General features: G+C 62.0%; 1 protein-coding gene across 2 annotated transcripts; it reads left to right on the forward strand.

The window, feature by feature from the left end:
- The first annotated feature begins 602 nt into the window (after positions 1-602).
- ENGASE (endo-beta-N-acetylglucosaminidase) lies at positions 603-10,816 on the forward strand. 2 transcript variants are annotated; one of them, XM_069482940.1, is made up of 16 exons: positions 603-784; positions 922-931; positions 1,955-2,012; positions 2,180-2,381; positions 3,376-3,524; positions 4,065-4,222; positions 4,775-4,923; positions 5,202-5,367; positions 6,473-6,576; positions 6,925-7,033; positions 7,190-7,380; positions 7,949-8,097; positions 8,159-8,161; positions 8,440-8,545; positions 8,889-9,003; positions 9,155-10,816. In XM_069482940.1, exons 1-16 carry the CDS (start codon positions 660-662, stop codon positions 9,551-9,553), a joined length of 2,193 nt encoding a protein of 730 aa, XP_069339041.1. In that variant the 5' UTR covers positions 603-659; the 3' UTR covers positions 9,554-10,816. The 2 variants fall into 2 exon arrangements, with proteins under 2 accessions (XP_069339041.1, XP_069339040.1); XM_069482939.1 differs by lacking the exon at positions 8,159-8,161.
- Positions 10,817-14,020: the final 3,204 nt, after the last annotated feature.

Below are 14,020 nucleotides of genomic sequence, written 5' to 3' on the forward strand. Positions count from 1 at the left end.
GCCCCACCCGGGAGACTCCTCCCGCACCCACACTTCCCACACTCCTCCTCCGAAGGGGCCTCTGCCTCGAGTCTCTGTCAACAGGTCACAACATCTGCCTGGCTCCTTGGTTGACTAACGCCTAGAAAACAATCCTCAACACTTGTCCATATTTATATTGGAGTGACAATCAGGGTTTTATTTTCTTCTGAAAGTTACCTTTTGATACGGGTTAGCGGGAGTTAAGATCTCTTTTCCACCATTCACTGACTTTCACCTTTGGGAGACTGCTAACCTGGCTGGCATGAATCTCAATTTGCTTAAAAAAGGAGGATGAGGAGGCTGGAGCAAGAACCTACACACAGCAGCCTTCTAGAATCCTGGGCTCAGAACTAGCCCAGGCCCCGCCTCTCGCCCAGGCCACGCCCCCGCTAGTAGTCCCGCCCACCGCCCGCCCCGAGGCCCCGCTTCCAGCCCCAGGCCCCGCCCCCGGCCTGCGCAGGATACAAAGTCCCTGCCGCCAACCCGCGCGCCCGGAGTCGGCGGGAGCCGGGCCTGAGCCGCGGCTGCACTGCGCACTCCCCATTGGTCGAGCTCGGCGCGGGGCGGGCCCGGGCCTGCGATTGGCTCCTGGTGCTGTGACACGGTCCCGGGCTGCTGGCTGGGCTCAGCCGGGTGTCATGGAGGCCGCGATGGTGACCCGGGCGGCCGCCCGGCGGCGGCAGCGACAGCGGGCGATCGCGGAGGCGGGGACGCGGGAAGAGTCGGGGCGGCGGCCGAGGCGGCGGCGGCTGCCGGGGAAGAGGTGGGGTCGCTGGGGTCGAGAGTCGGGTCTCCTCCCCATCTCAGAAACGGGTGCAAGCCGAGTGGCAGCTTCCATCCTTTTTGGAGCATTTGCCCACCGGGTAGCCCCTGGGCAGCAGGCTGCCGGGGGTAAGTTAGGATCACAGACGTGGCTTCTGGAAGCCCGGAGCAGCGAGAGCGACGGGTGTTTCAGAATGCACGGCGGCGGGTGGCGAGAGAGATTCTTGATCGCGAGGAATGTGGAGATGGCTCTTCCCCTCCCAGTGGAGGAGTTACGGGCGACAAAGGTGAACTAGTGTAGGCAGAGTTGTCCTGAGAGGTCCTGGAGGGGCAGAAGAGAGATAGTGAAATCAGCAAGCGAGGGGGTGGAAGGACAGTGGAAAGGGGCGACTTCTGTGGCATCTCCACTTGAATCGGCCTCATCCCTCCCACAACCCCCCTGCAGTTCTTAGGGTTCCCCAGTATCATTCCAGGGGTCCTGGGGCGGTGCTCGGTGTCGGGAGATCCTACAGTGGGAGCTTTGCCAACAAGCCCCGGAATGGAAGTGGGGTGTCGGCAGGTGGTACCCCGGTGAACCGAGAAGCGGCCTCGGGCCTCAGTAGATTCAGAGAATCTCACGTTTGATGTCCGTGGCCCGTAAAGGGCTGCTGCAGTGTCATCTCACTGCTCTTAAAATAGTGATTTTTTAAAAGAAATCTGTTTAATTTAGATTTATTCAGGGTTTCCCAACTTAACGTAGCAAAGGAACCCTCTTCCCCCGTGACATCCATCCAGGAACAGCCGCGGTTAGTGCTCCGTGGATGAGCTCTGCTCTCTCAGGCCCTGAAGACTCTGGCACTTTGAGTGCTCCTGGCCCCTCGGCCACAGCAAAACCTGTGGGCCTCGCCAAGTATTAATATGTATCGATCTTTGGAGCGAGCTGTTTGGGCGGCTGCTGTGGAGGGTTCGGTGTTTATTCTTGAGAATAGCCCTCGCCACGTGTGTCCAACCAGAAGCCACGGGGACTCTCGGACGAGATGTGGACGTGTTTCTAGAGTTTGCGTTAAACAGCGCAAGCCAGAGAGCAGAGAGCATCTCTCCCCGCGTGTCCAGGGAAGCGAGGCCATTTGCTCCTGAGCGTTCCTTTCCTTTCTATTTTTATCTTAAATCTCCTTCTTTGCCTAGAATGGAGGAGGAAGAAGCAGCGGTCTTTCGAGAAGTGGTCAGTTTTAGCCCAGCTCCTTTGCCAGGTGAGAAGGCTGAGGGTGCAGACACTTTGTCCACTCTCACTCCAGGGGGTCTGGGCGGTGGCTCCCGCCACCCTGGCCCTCGGGGGCTCTCTCCGAGTTGTCATCGGAGCATTTCCTTCACCCCTATAATTTCTAATAGCTCCTCACTGTTTCCCTCCTCGGGCCAGTTAGATATTATGACAAGGACACCACCACACCTACCAGCTTTTACTTGTCTTCGCTGGAGGAGCTCCTGGCGTGGGCGCCGCACATGGACGATGGCTTCAACGTGGCCCTGGAGCCCTTGGAGCGCCGCCAGCCCCCTCTGAGCAGCCAGAGGCCCCGAACCTTGCTGTGCCATGACATGATGGGCGGGTACCTGGACGACAGGTGAGGGCCTGGCCTCACGTTGGTTTTGTTGCTTGTTTTCCTATGGTAGGGGGGCTGGAGGGGAGGGGAGAGCGCTAGGTGGGTGGGGGGTCAGGCACTGGCGTCTAGACTGGGCTCTGCACTGGCTGGGAGAGAAGGTCAGGCCTTGAGGTTTCATCTGTAAAAGGAGAGGATTGGGCTAGGCAATATCTTATGTCTCTTCCAGCTCTAAAATCATTTGACCCCTCAAACTGCTTCGGCTTGAAGCCTGGTGGATTGGCAAGGGCATGGCGGGGTGGGAGTGGGGCCTCCCCAGACTGCCTGGCCCAGAGCTTCGTGTCTTCACTTGGGCTTGTTTCTGCGACTGTCTTCACTTCAGCTCTGAGTCTGTCCTGGCTCAGTGGGCTCTGGCTTCTGATGCACAGAGCTGTCACATGCCCCGGCCCCCAGCTGCGGACATTCCATCCAGAGTTGCCATGGAGTCAGCTTAGAGCTTTTAAGTGCCCCTGAAACAGTCTTGGGTGTTGTGGTTGATGGGAAGGCTTGAGTCAGAGCTGGCCGTCAAGGTAGAGACAGAGGCAGGTGACGAAACCTTGGGTGCAGCTCACGTGGCTGTCAGCCCCGACCTCCAAATGCAGGCAGACTGTGTCCCAGAGGGACTGCTTACCTCTCTGCATAGAGCAGGGGGGCCAGGGTTTGGAGCTGGGACACAGGCCTTCTGCGTTCCTTTCCTCTCCCCTGTTCGTCTGCTCACTGCGGCTGAAGGTGCTCGGTGCGTCCGGACCCCATGGCAGGCGTCTGACGCCCCAGTGAAGACGTTTTCCTCATGGCTGCGAGAACAGTGGCTTGTCCCTGCTTCCCTCTCCACCTGCACAGGGCCTGGATGTCGCAGGCCTTCAGTGTCGCCTGAACGGAAACTAAGGGAAACCTTTGGGGTTGCCCTCTTGTCACCTTGAGGTCGCTGTGCCCTTATTCTGTTTCCTGGTACCTGACTCTGTTCTGTTTCTTCGCCCAGGTTTATTCAGGGCACCGCGGTGCAGAACCCCTATTCTTTCTACCACTGGCAGTACATCGACATCTTTGTGTACTTCAGCCACCACACGGTCACCATCCCCCCGGTAGGCTGGACCAATGCTGCCCACAGGCATGGGGTCTGCGTGCTGGGTAAGGGCCAAGGACGCACCTCCGGCTCAGCCAGACCCGCTAGCACACCTGGCCTTGCTGCGTAGTGAGTGGAGCTCCTCCCCTGGGGGCTGCCTTGGTGGGTGAGGACAGGCGTCTGCAGACTGTCACTGCCAGGGAGTGAATGTTTTCAGCTTCGCAGGCCACTGGGTCACTGTTGCAGTCACTGATGGGAAAGCAGGCACCCAGATGGGCGAGGCTGCGGTCAGCGAAAGTGTGTTTACGAACACAGCTGGTGGGCTCTGGCCCGAGGGCCATGGTTTGCCGACCCCAGGGTCAGAACCCTGCTTCCCAGCCTCAGCCTGAATCCAGGTCATTTATGGGCTTGTGTAGCCGTGACGCTGGTACCCAGCCCAGGGCGTCTGACTCACTAGATATCTGGGGATGGGGCCCAAGAATTTGAATGTCTAGCAAGTGATTAGGTGATACTGATGCTGAGGGCCTGGGAACCCCACTTTGCAAACTCCTTGGTCAGAGGGAAAGTGATTCCCGTGGTGACCTCGTTTCTCTCCTGCCTTACAGGCACTTTCATCACGGAGTGGAGCGAAGGGGGGAGGCTCTGTGAAGCCTTCCTGGCTGGGGACGAGCGTTCGTACCAGGCGGTGGCTGATCGGCTCGTCCAGGTTGCCCAGTTTTTTCGTTTCGATGGCTGGCTGATCAACATCGAGAACTCGCTGAGTGTGAGTGTGGGCCCAGCCCAGCCCAGCCCACCCTGCTGCTTTGCTGTCTGCCTCCACCTCTTCCCTTGGCCTCACCTTGTCCCCCACTGCTGTCCCTGCACCGCAGGCTGCAACAGTGGGAGCCACTTGTTGCCTCCCAGGCAGAGCCACTCTGAAGTCTTAGTTACTCTGCAGCGAGTTGGAGTCTCCTCCAGCTCTGTTTCCAGAGAGCTGGCTTGGCTGGGCTCTTGCTCGTCCCACTCCTGCAGTGCGATCACACCTTCCCTGCCTCCCCGCCGCCGCTCGGCCTGGGCTGGACGTGGGCCTGCCTTTTCATGGCGCTCTCCCCTTTCAGTGCATTCTGTCTGTCCCGAGTCCCGTGTTCATGTCCTGTCTGCTGCAGCAGAAAGTCGTTTATCTGGCTGGACGCCCTCTTGGCGGCTGGGGGTGGAGGGGCTTTCGGGACTGCGGCTCTGTTTGCTCATGTCCTCCTGTCTGTCCTGGGCTGGATACTTCTCGTGACACACGTGTCTGAGCCTCACCCAGGGTCTCGTCTGCATTCCTCTCTCCCAGCTGGCTGCTGTGGGGAACACGCCTCCTTTCCTCCGGTACCTGACCACGCAGCTGCATCAGCAGGTCCCAGGGGGCCTGGTGCTCTGGTACGACAGCGTGGTTCAGAGTGGGCAGCTCAAGTGGCAAGATGAACTCAACGAGCAGAACAGGTGAGCTGCGGGGCGGGCGCCTCCTGGGAGCAGCGCACGTGCGGCTGCTTTGGGGAAAGAGGGAGAAGGCAGAGTTGTGTCCTGTCCTGGTCATCAGCCGACACGGTAGTGCCGTGCCAAGGGTCACAGGTGAGGACTGGCGGGCTGGCCCTGGGCCCTGGAGGCAGCCCCCAGCCTGCGAGTCGTGAGTGACTCCGAGCACGGGGAGGGGGAGGCTGAGACTGCCGGGGCCGCCCCCTTGGCACTGGGTCTCACGGCGGGTCCTTGCCACCTCTCAGGGTCTTCTTCGATTCCTGCGACGGGTTTTTCACCAACTATAACTGGCGGGAGGAGCACCTGGAGCGGATGCTGCGGCAGGCCGGCGAGCGCCTGGCCGACGTGTACGTGGGCGTGGACGTGTTTGCTCGCGGGAACGTGGTCGGAGGCCGGTTTGACACAGACAAGGTGGGCGGAGGCCTTTGCACCAGAGAGCCAGCAGCCTGTGTGCCCTCCCTGGGGTCTCGAGTCCTCGTAGACCTTCCCTTCTCATCTGTACCTTAAGGGGAAAGAGGCAGCAGTTCTTCCCCGAGTGGGGAAACTGAGGCACTGAGAAACATGGGCAGACTGCTCTGAGGCCAAGCTGTGTCCCAACGGAAATCCTCACTTCCGGCCATTTCTTTTTATGGGGAAGTCAGTGGACAAGAGCGTCCTGTTCTGGTGGCTGGCTGGTCTCCGGCCGGCCTTGACTTCCTTCTGACAAGCAACGAACCGACCTCTTACCCTGCAGGGCAGACTCAGGCAACGCAGAGTGTCCTGGTGGGTCAGGAACCTGCAGCCTTGGGCCATGTGTGGCCTTCTGATCCCTGAGTGCGGCCTTTTGACTGAATCTAAATTTTACAGAACAGATCCTTTTAATAGAGGGATTTTTTTCTGTGACGTTTGGATTCAGTTGAGGGGCCACACCTGTGGATCTGGAGGGCCACATGTGGCCTTGAGGCCTCAGAGTCCCTGCCCCTGGCTGGTGTAATGACCGGTGAGAAGTTTCTGGCAAGGCAGGTCACATGAGCGAGGCGGGGGCGGGGCGCCTGGCTGCTGCCAGGTGCAGCTGGAACGGGCCTGCCTGTGTCCTGGCCCGTTAGTCCTGCCCCTTCCTGGGGCTGCAGGGAAGTTCTCAGTCATTAATTAAGTTTTAAGTGGATAAATTAATCCAGTAACTGAGGATTCTCTTTACCCCTGTGATTCTGATAATAACGAGGGGTGTATGTGAGAGGGAGACGGGGCAGCAGGCCAGCGGCCGGTTAGTGTCCCCCGCCCCGTGCCCCTGCCACCAGCAGCGCCTCTGCCGGCTGCCCAGCCCCGCTAGCGCCCTCCTCTGGCCAGCTGTGGACCAGTGGGATGAGCCCCCGAGCCCCAGGTGGAGCTGGGCGGAGGGGTGTGGACAGCCTCCCCTCCCCGTTCTGAGCTGGCCCTGAGAGAACCCCCCACCCGCGTCACTGGCGCCAGGAGCCTGTCCGGACCCCGGCTGTGCGAAGCTGGGGTGGGAGGCATCCCCCGACTTCTGTCTCCCCAGTCGCTGGAGCTGATCCGAAAGCACGGGTTCTCGGCGGCTCTGTTTGCTCCCGGCTGGGTGTATGAGTGTTTGGAGAAGAGGGATTTCTTCCAGAACCAGGACAAGTGAGTCCTGTGCCGCAGGGACTTAGCGTGTGGACGGGAGGCGGGGAGGGCAGGGGTTCCTCTGGCTGCTGGCGGCGGCTCACGGCCTCGCTCTGCAGGGCCCTGTCCATCTGGGGGCCGGTAAAGGAGGATGAAGGGACCCTGGCTGCTTCCAGGTGGGGGCCGGACCCTGAGCAGCCACTTCCCACAGACTGGCCTTTGGCCTGCCCGTAGCCAGGGGGGCCACAGTCCCCTCGAAAGGCCTGTCTTGGAAGGTGCAGGGAACCTCGAGTTACAACCAGCAAGTTCAAGGGGCGTGAAAGGCCCCTTTGCTCTAGATTGAGGTGCGGCCTCCTGTGTCTCTGGCAGGTTCTGGAGTCTGCTGGAACGCCACCTGCCCACACACAGCATCTGCTCCTTGCCCTTTGTCACGTCTTTCTGCCTGGGCATGGGGACACGAAGAGTCTGTTACGGCCAGGTGTGTGGGTCTGGTGCCAAATGGCGACCGAGGGGCTGCCCTCCTCCGTCTGTCCTCCGGCCGCGGCTGGGCTGGGTGGGAGGAGCCTGGGGGTGCCCGTGGGGACGTCGCGCCTGCTCCGCCGGTGTCCACTGAGCCCCTCATCCTGCCCTTCAGGAGGAGGCCATGGGGCCCTGGTACCACCCGAGCGCCCAGGACATCCAGCCCTTGTTTGGAGAGCACAGGCTGGGAGGGGACGGTGGTGGCTGGGTGAAGACGCACTGCTGCCTGGCGGACGCCTGGCACGGCGGCAGCTCCCTGCTTCTCCGGGGCACGATCCCACCTGAGGTCGGGAACGTGGCCGTGAGGTGGGTGAGTGACGGGGCTGTGTGGGCCCACCAGCTTCTCCCCTCACCCACGGTGGTGGCAGAGCTGGGCAAATGGGGCAGCGGAAGCCAGAGCGAGGACAGAGGACAGATCCAGATTATTTTTTTTAAATTGTGGTCAAAAGTGCATAACAAAAAATTTACCATCTTCACCGTTTTTAAGTGTACAGCACGAGAACGTTAGCAGGCACGTTGTCGTGCAACAGTTCCTCTGGGACTTTGGACTTTGTCATCTCGTAAGACTGAAACTTCACCGTCCGCCTCTCCCAGTCGCTGGAGACCCTCCGCCCTGTGTGTCCGGGAGTCCCCCTGTGCCGACTCCTCACGGGCGGAATCGTGCAACGTTTCAGAGCTGACGGTTTTCAGCCGTGAAAGAATCTGGTCTTGGGAGATGACCCGGCTCCTGGGCGTGGGCAGGACCAGAGTGCGGAAGCTTTTGCCCCCAGACCGCCTGTCCCCCGAGGGCAGAGGCTGGCGGAGGCGGTTTGTGGCTGCCTCCGTCTCTCCGCGGAGCTTCTCCGGCCCCTCACCACGGCCGTTTCTCCTGCAGGTTATTCTCCCTGCAGGTCCCAGTGCCGCCCAAAATTTTCCTGTCCATGGTCTACAGGCTTGAAGGGCCCACGGATATCGGGGTGGCTTTGGAGCTGACCACAGGTGACGCCAGCAGCTGTCACATCGGTGGCATCTCAGTGCTGAATGGTGAGGAAATGGGTGGCCCCTGCGGAGATAAGTGTAGAAAGCTCACGGGGGTGTGCGGGAGCCGGTGTGGACCGTGTTGGGCAAATCCTGCCTTTGCTGGAGTCAAGGCAGCTGTGGGCCAGGCCTGGACAGGGAGGACTCAGTTCTCAGCCCAGACCTCCGTCCTGGGCCCTTATCAGGCGGTGCAGCCTCTTGTGCGGCTTGGACAGGGGCGTCCTGCCGGCTGTGGCATCGAGGGGGCGTGGCAAGTTGAGAGAAGCCAGGACGAGTGACCCTTGTGTCCCTCCCTGTGCGTCTTCCTTTGGGAGGCTCTTTGCTCAAGTCCCATTTCTCCTTCTGCAGAAACGAGCTCGAGACACAGTCCCCGACCCCTCCGGGTGCCCCCAACCAAGCTGGCCAGATGGGCGGGCCACTGTCGCCAGCCACTCAGTGGGGGCTGGGTCCAGCGGTAAGGCCCTCTGCTTCCTGTTGAGAGCCCAGCAGGGGACAGCCACCCTGAGGTGGGGACTGGAAGAGTGAGGGTCCCCTGTGGAAACCCCAGAACTGGAGGGACAGAGGGGCCCTGGGTTTGACCTTCCCGGTTTCGGGCAGCTCCGAGACACAAGCCCAGGACACTCAAGTGTTAGGGGATTGGGGTTCAAGGTTGTCGTGGGGACTTGCCTTACACGGACGGGCCCAGGGTCTATTCTGGGATGGAGTTCCCTTCTGCTGTGGCGTGGGGCCTCTGAACAGCCGACCTGGGAGCCGCTGAGCTGAGCGAGGCCTGTGACTGGCCTGCTCGCCTCTCCCAGCTGCTACGAGGTGAGCCTGCGTGGGTGCCTCCTGCTGGACCTCTTCGTTAACTTCTCACGGCCACCGGGCAGCCAGGAGCAGGAGAGCTTCGTCTGTCGCCTCGGAGAGATCCAGGTGATGCGTCCCGGAGGGGCTCGGGTGGAGATGTCCGTCCAGCTGGAAGTCGGGCGGGAGCCGGGGTGGAGTCAGGCCGTGGGGGTGTGTGGGATGGGAGCCTTCCCGCCGTCCCTGGGCCCTGACTGCTGAGCCTGCTCTCTCTTGCCAGGTGGTGGATGCCAACAGCCTGCTGGCCCCTCTGCCCCAGGTGCAGGCGGTCACTGTCACGCACACCCGCTGGCAGCAGGCTGCCCCTGCTCAGCTCCAGCTCAGCTGTACCCTGCACTGGTCCTACCCCCTCCCCCAGGTCCGTTGCTTCCGCGTCCACCACTGGGGAGGGGCAAGCGGGGGCTCTCGCGGCAGGGAGCCGCCGCGGCCAGAGAAGCCCACGTTCCTGGGCCTGGCTTTTGCCAACCAGTACCGGATAGTGGACCTGCCGGTGGAAGCTGCTGGGCCCGGCCAGGACGGTCGTGTGGAGTTCCTGGTAGAGCCCGTCCCCAAGGAGGGGTTTCTGGTGCCGCAGGCCGAGTGGGGCCGGGCAGCCCTGCTCTACTCGGCCCCTGCGTGAGCACCTTCAAGGCGCCGCCGGCTCCTGGCCTCAGCCTGAGGTTCCTTCTCGGCTCTCTGCTCTGGGCCTGCACTGGTCAAGCGCGGGTAGTGGTGGCCAGACCCCAGTCCCAAGGGCTGGGTGCAGACCCTCCCTCCTCAGGAGGCTGGGACCCAGGCTGTGGCTCTTTGGTGGGGCCCTGGTAACAGGACAGCCCAGAAGTCAGTTTGCCGAGTTGATAATTCCGAGGTGAACGAACGGCCTTCTGTTTCGTCTCCATAGTATATAGTTCTCAGGAAAAAAAACCGAAAGGACTTGAGGAAGTTTAGTCTGGAAAACTCCATAAAGGATATTTCCCAACAGGCTGAGAGTGGTGACTGTCCTCCTGCAGATGGCCTAGTGAGGAGCTTGAGCTGTGCAGCAGGGCCTCGGGCAGGCCCGGAGATGGCTCTGGGCTGGCCCACAGCGGCCCTCAGGCGGGGCAGCAACAGTGGCCGTCTGCAGGGTGGCGGGAGAGGGTGCCCTGCGGAAAGGCCCCTTTCTCCTTGGGGATGGGAGCTCAGGGCCGGCTGGCACTGGCATTACATCCCCACATGGGCAGGGCAGGCCACCTCCAGTGTCCCTGTGAGCCTGAAGCCATTTCTGGAGAGTTCGCATCAGCCCCCAGCGCTGCTGCGTCTCCTCTAGGCCGTGGGCGTGCAGTGAAGCTTGCACTGAGGCCGTCTGTGCGTGTGGGCCCCGCCTGCGCCTGGCCAGAGCCGTGGGCCCCAGAGAAGCTTCCCTCGGGCTCAGCCCGCAGCCTGCGTGCAGACGCTCTGGGCCCCAGTGGGGCTTTTCCAGCTATTTTGCTCCTTCACATCCTCCCCTCTCAGCCTCTCCGAAGGCCCAGGGAGACCTAGAGGAGGCCCCCGAGTAGGCGTTGGCCCAGGTGCGTGGGAGCGTGCGGGAGGCAGGTCGTCCCCATTGCGTCCTGCCCTCTGTTCTTCCCTTCTCTTTCTTCTCGAGCCCTCCGAGCCCCCCTTCCCCTCTGCCCAGGCGGGGGTGTGTGCGGGACTCGGCAGGAGGGCCATAGGTGAGCTGGAGGCTTCTGCAGCCACACAGCTCCCTGTTGACACCTGGGCTGCCCCGGAGGCTTCCTGACAGTGGTGTGCAGACCCCATGGCCTTGGGTGACCCTGCTGGCCCTCTCCCTGCTGTCCGCTCCGGTCCCCGAGCAGGCGAGGTCTGTTGTAATTGATAAGGTCAAAGGCCTCAAGTCCCTTGCCTTTGGGGGGGGGGGGGGCGGTCTCTCACCGGCAGGCCACAGAGGGCCAGTCAGGGTTACCTGCCCATCGCTGCTGTCCTCTTCTGTGGTGTGGGGCTCAGCCAAGGGCTAGGATGCTCTGTGGCCCCAGCATCTTCGGACTGGACTTTTCTCCGTAGTAAGGGGAGAGGCCAGCAGGGCCAGGCCAGCCATACCCCTTCCCTGTCCCGAGAGGGCACGCTGGGTACCTGTCAGCGCTCTGAGCGCCAGGTCCCCTTCCAGGGGCTACAGCTGGCCTCTTTCTCCATCTTCCCCGCTCTCCTGGGTGCTCATATGCCGAGCACCGGGCAGGAGGCCCTGGGATGAGGGGCTCTGTGCTCTTTCCTAACGGGGAGCGTTCTCCCGTGCCTCACGTGTGGCCCAGCCAGCTCAGCCCCAGGAGGGGAGATGAGTGTGCCGAGGATGTGGGCCAGGGAGACCCTCTGCTGCCCGCTGCAACCCAGAGCAGTTCCGGGGCCTGTTCTGGCCGGGGGACTCCTGGGGCCCCACTCTGTGCCCCAGGGCGGGCGCAGGGCAGGCTGGGCTGCCAGGGCTGGGCAGCGGCATGAACGCTGCTTCCCTTATTTCACGAAGTCATTTTTTAAAAGTGCCTGTTGCCCTGAATATTTTATGCAGAGGGGGGAAAATTTATAGTGGCAATTACTTTCTCACAGTCTGGTGCGCAAGCAATTAGGAGTCAGGGGGCTTAGCAGAGCGTGGCGTGCGGTGGAGTCTCGCCACCCTGGCTCCCCCAGAGCATGGTCCCCAACCCCAACAGTGACGGCTCGTGTATAGGAAAATTAATATGCCAGCACTTAAGCCTGGCCCCTCTGGTGGGTGTAATCGCTCTGAAATAAATTATCCGACGTTGTGAAAATGAACTGGCGTCTTTGTGTGATGGGGGGGTGTGGCCCGGCTCAGTCTGGAATTGCTCGGGCCCCAGCCCCAGGTTTCTGGGCCCTGGAGGGTTCTGCCGCTTCCCTCGTGTCCCTCCTCGCTCTGCCCTGGCTCCTGCCCTCCTTTCCAGGAGTGGGGACTTGGAACCTGCGGCTGCAAGAGTGGGGGACACCTTGAAGTAGCACAGCTCCTCACGGCCCCAGCTCGGCCTGAGCCCCAGCCACAGACTGGAGTCCCGGCGCTACAGTCTGGACGGCCAGGGCAGGGACCCGCAGGAGTGAGGGCCGGGGAGCCCAGCCGCTGCGCCCCCCACCCCACCCCACGCCCTCTCTTGCATTGAGCTGGCAGACAGCTGACGGTGGCTTCAGGGCCACCTGGCCTGACCTCCTGCCTCCTGGGGTGCAGTCCACTCCAGCAAGGTCACGCTGTGTCCGGCCCAGGGGAGAAGGGACCAAGGCTGTCCTCTACCTCAGGGTCCCGGGAGCCCCCGGCTGTCCAGTCTGTCCTGGGATGGGGTGCAGAGGACCAGCCTGGAGGAGAGGACTGGGGCTTTAGAGCCTCTTGCCTAGAGGGGCCTTCTGACTCCCCACTGCCACCTGGCTTCGGGCGGCCGCAGCGCGGGTTCCTGTCCGGGCCGACCCTGCCCCTGGTCCTCCAGTGTCTTCCACCCACCGTGCCCAGAGCTGCCAAACCATAAAGAGCTGTCCTGGTTTGAAGAAAGAAATCTTTATTAATAATCTTAGTAATACTGTTACTTTGAATGGTCACACCTTGGAAGCATACAGAATGGTAAGAAAGGGAGCCGGGGCTCGGCTGCAGTCCTGGGGGTCCGGTTGGGGGTCGAGCTGCTGCAAGAAAAGGGTGCGGAACAGCGGGGCGGGGGCTCTGTACAGAGGACGGGGAGGCGGGCGCGGGGCTATGTACAACGGGAATAGAAAAGGAGGATTCCGTTCCGGTAGCTTCAGTAGCTGATGCTGAATATAAAGTGAGGTGTATTTTTTAAATTATTGACGTTTCATGAGACAGTGGAGCCATGTTGGGAGCTATTTTTTGTAGTTTTTTGCTGCTTCCCTCCCCCAGCTCTCCCTGCCTGCCACCTGCCACCTGCCCTTCCCGCCCTCCCACCCTCTCGCCTGTCTGGAAGGGGGCCGTGGCTGCCGGGCTCCCCAGCCCTCACTCCTGCGGGTCCCTGCCCTGGCCGTGCAGACCCTAGCGCCGGGACTCCCAGCCTCGTGGTGCTGCCGGCGCTGGCCCGTCCCTGGCCCTGTGTCCCCCACAGGACTGGGCTCCCAGGGGAAAGGCAGGGAGGGCGGGGTCCCCCCAGGCAGCAGGAGGTTGGCCTTTGCTCTCACACGAAGGCCCAGGGCCCCTCCAGACAGGTCCTCGGCCTCGGGGGCCACCTGTCCCAGCCCGCAGGTGTGAGTGGTTCCCGGCCCGGCTCCCTCCGTTCTCACGCAGGGCAGGGCGTGGGGCACCCAGAGTCCTGTAGCCACGTGAGCCCTTTTTGTTGGAGTCGGACCCCAGGGCTGCTGGTCCGACGGCCACCTCACCAGGCTGAGGGTGGCGGGCACAAAGGATGGGACACAGGTGACGGGGCCCAGCGGAGCCCCTGGGATGAAAAGCCGCCCGCCCACCCCCAGCCCAAACGTCCCCTGCACTGGCACAGCTGGCAGCAGAGCTCAAGTCTCGCTGCCGCCTCTTCCCTGCTCAGGCCCGGGGCCTGCTCACCGCCAGGCCCCACAGCCTCGGGAGTGGGGGGCCGGGAAAGGAAGACCGGATAGAAAACGGAGCCCCCCACAAGCCACACAGGGAGGCCCCGTCGTCCCCTCCAACTCCCCACTGTTGCACCAGCCGGGCAGGGGCGAGGGACGCGGTGGGGCCGTCCTGTCCCTGGGCCGCGCTCCATGGCGCCCCCTGCCGACGTGCTCCCTCGCTGCGGGTGTGCGGCCAGGTCGCGGGACTCGGACTTGGTTGGATGCCTCTTGGTTTGGTTGGTTTTTTTGTTGCTTGGATCTTAACATCTTTTTTTTGTTTTGTTTTTTGTTTTGTGATTTTTTTTGTTTTTTTGTTTTTGCCCTTCATGGTCCGAGAAGGAAACGGTGGAAGGTTTCACTACAACAGAAACAGAAAGGCAGGACTTGCAGTTTCTCAGGGGCAGCCGCAGGCATGCCGTGAGGGCAGTGCGCCCGCCCTAGAGTCCTGGTGCCCACGCCTGCCCCCAGCTGCTGGGACCCGTGTCTTCCGGGCTGTGTGGACGGGGCGGGCAGAAGGCAGGGCCAGGATGGGGCCTGGGCAGCTCAGGGTGGCCGG

Source organism: Eulemur rufifrons, chromosome 9, assembly GCF_041146395.1.
Source record: "Eulemur rufifrons isolate Redbay chromosome 9, OSU_ERuf_1, whole genome shotgun sequence".
Lineage (NCBI taxonomy): Eukaryota > Metazoa > Chordata > Mammalia > Primates > Lemuridae > Eulemur > Eulemur rufifrons.

What these genes read in the sequence shown, in the direction of transcription:
- ENGASE (XM_069482940.1), top strand. Translation starts at nt 660, where the DNA reads ATGGAGGCCGCGATGGTGACCCGGGCGGCCGCCCGGCGGCGGCAGCGA. An exon ending in GCCGGTTTGACACAGACAAG is followed by an intron (nt 5,368 to 6,472) that starts GTGGGCGGAGGC and finishes CTGTCTCCCCAG; the next exon opens with TCGCTGGAGCTGATCCGAAA. An exon ending in TTCTTCCAGAACCAGGACAA is followed by an intron (nt 6,577 to 6,924) that starts GTGAGTCCTGTG and finishes TGTCTCTGGCAG; the next exon opens with GTTCTGGAGTCTGCTGGAAC.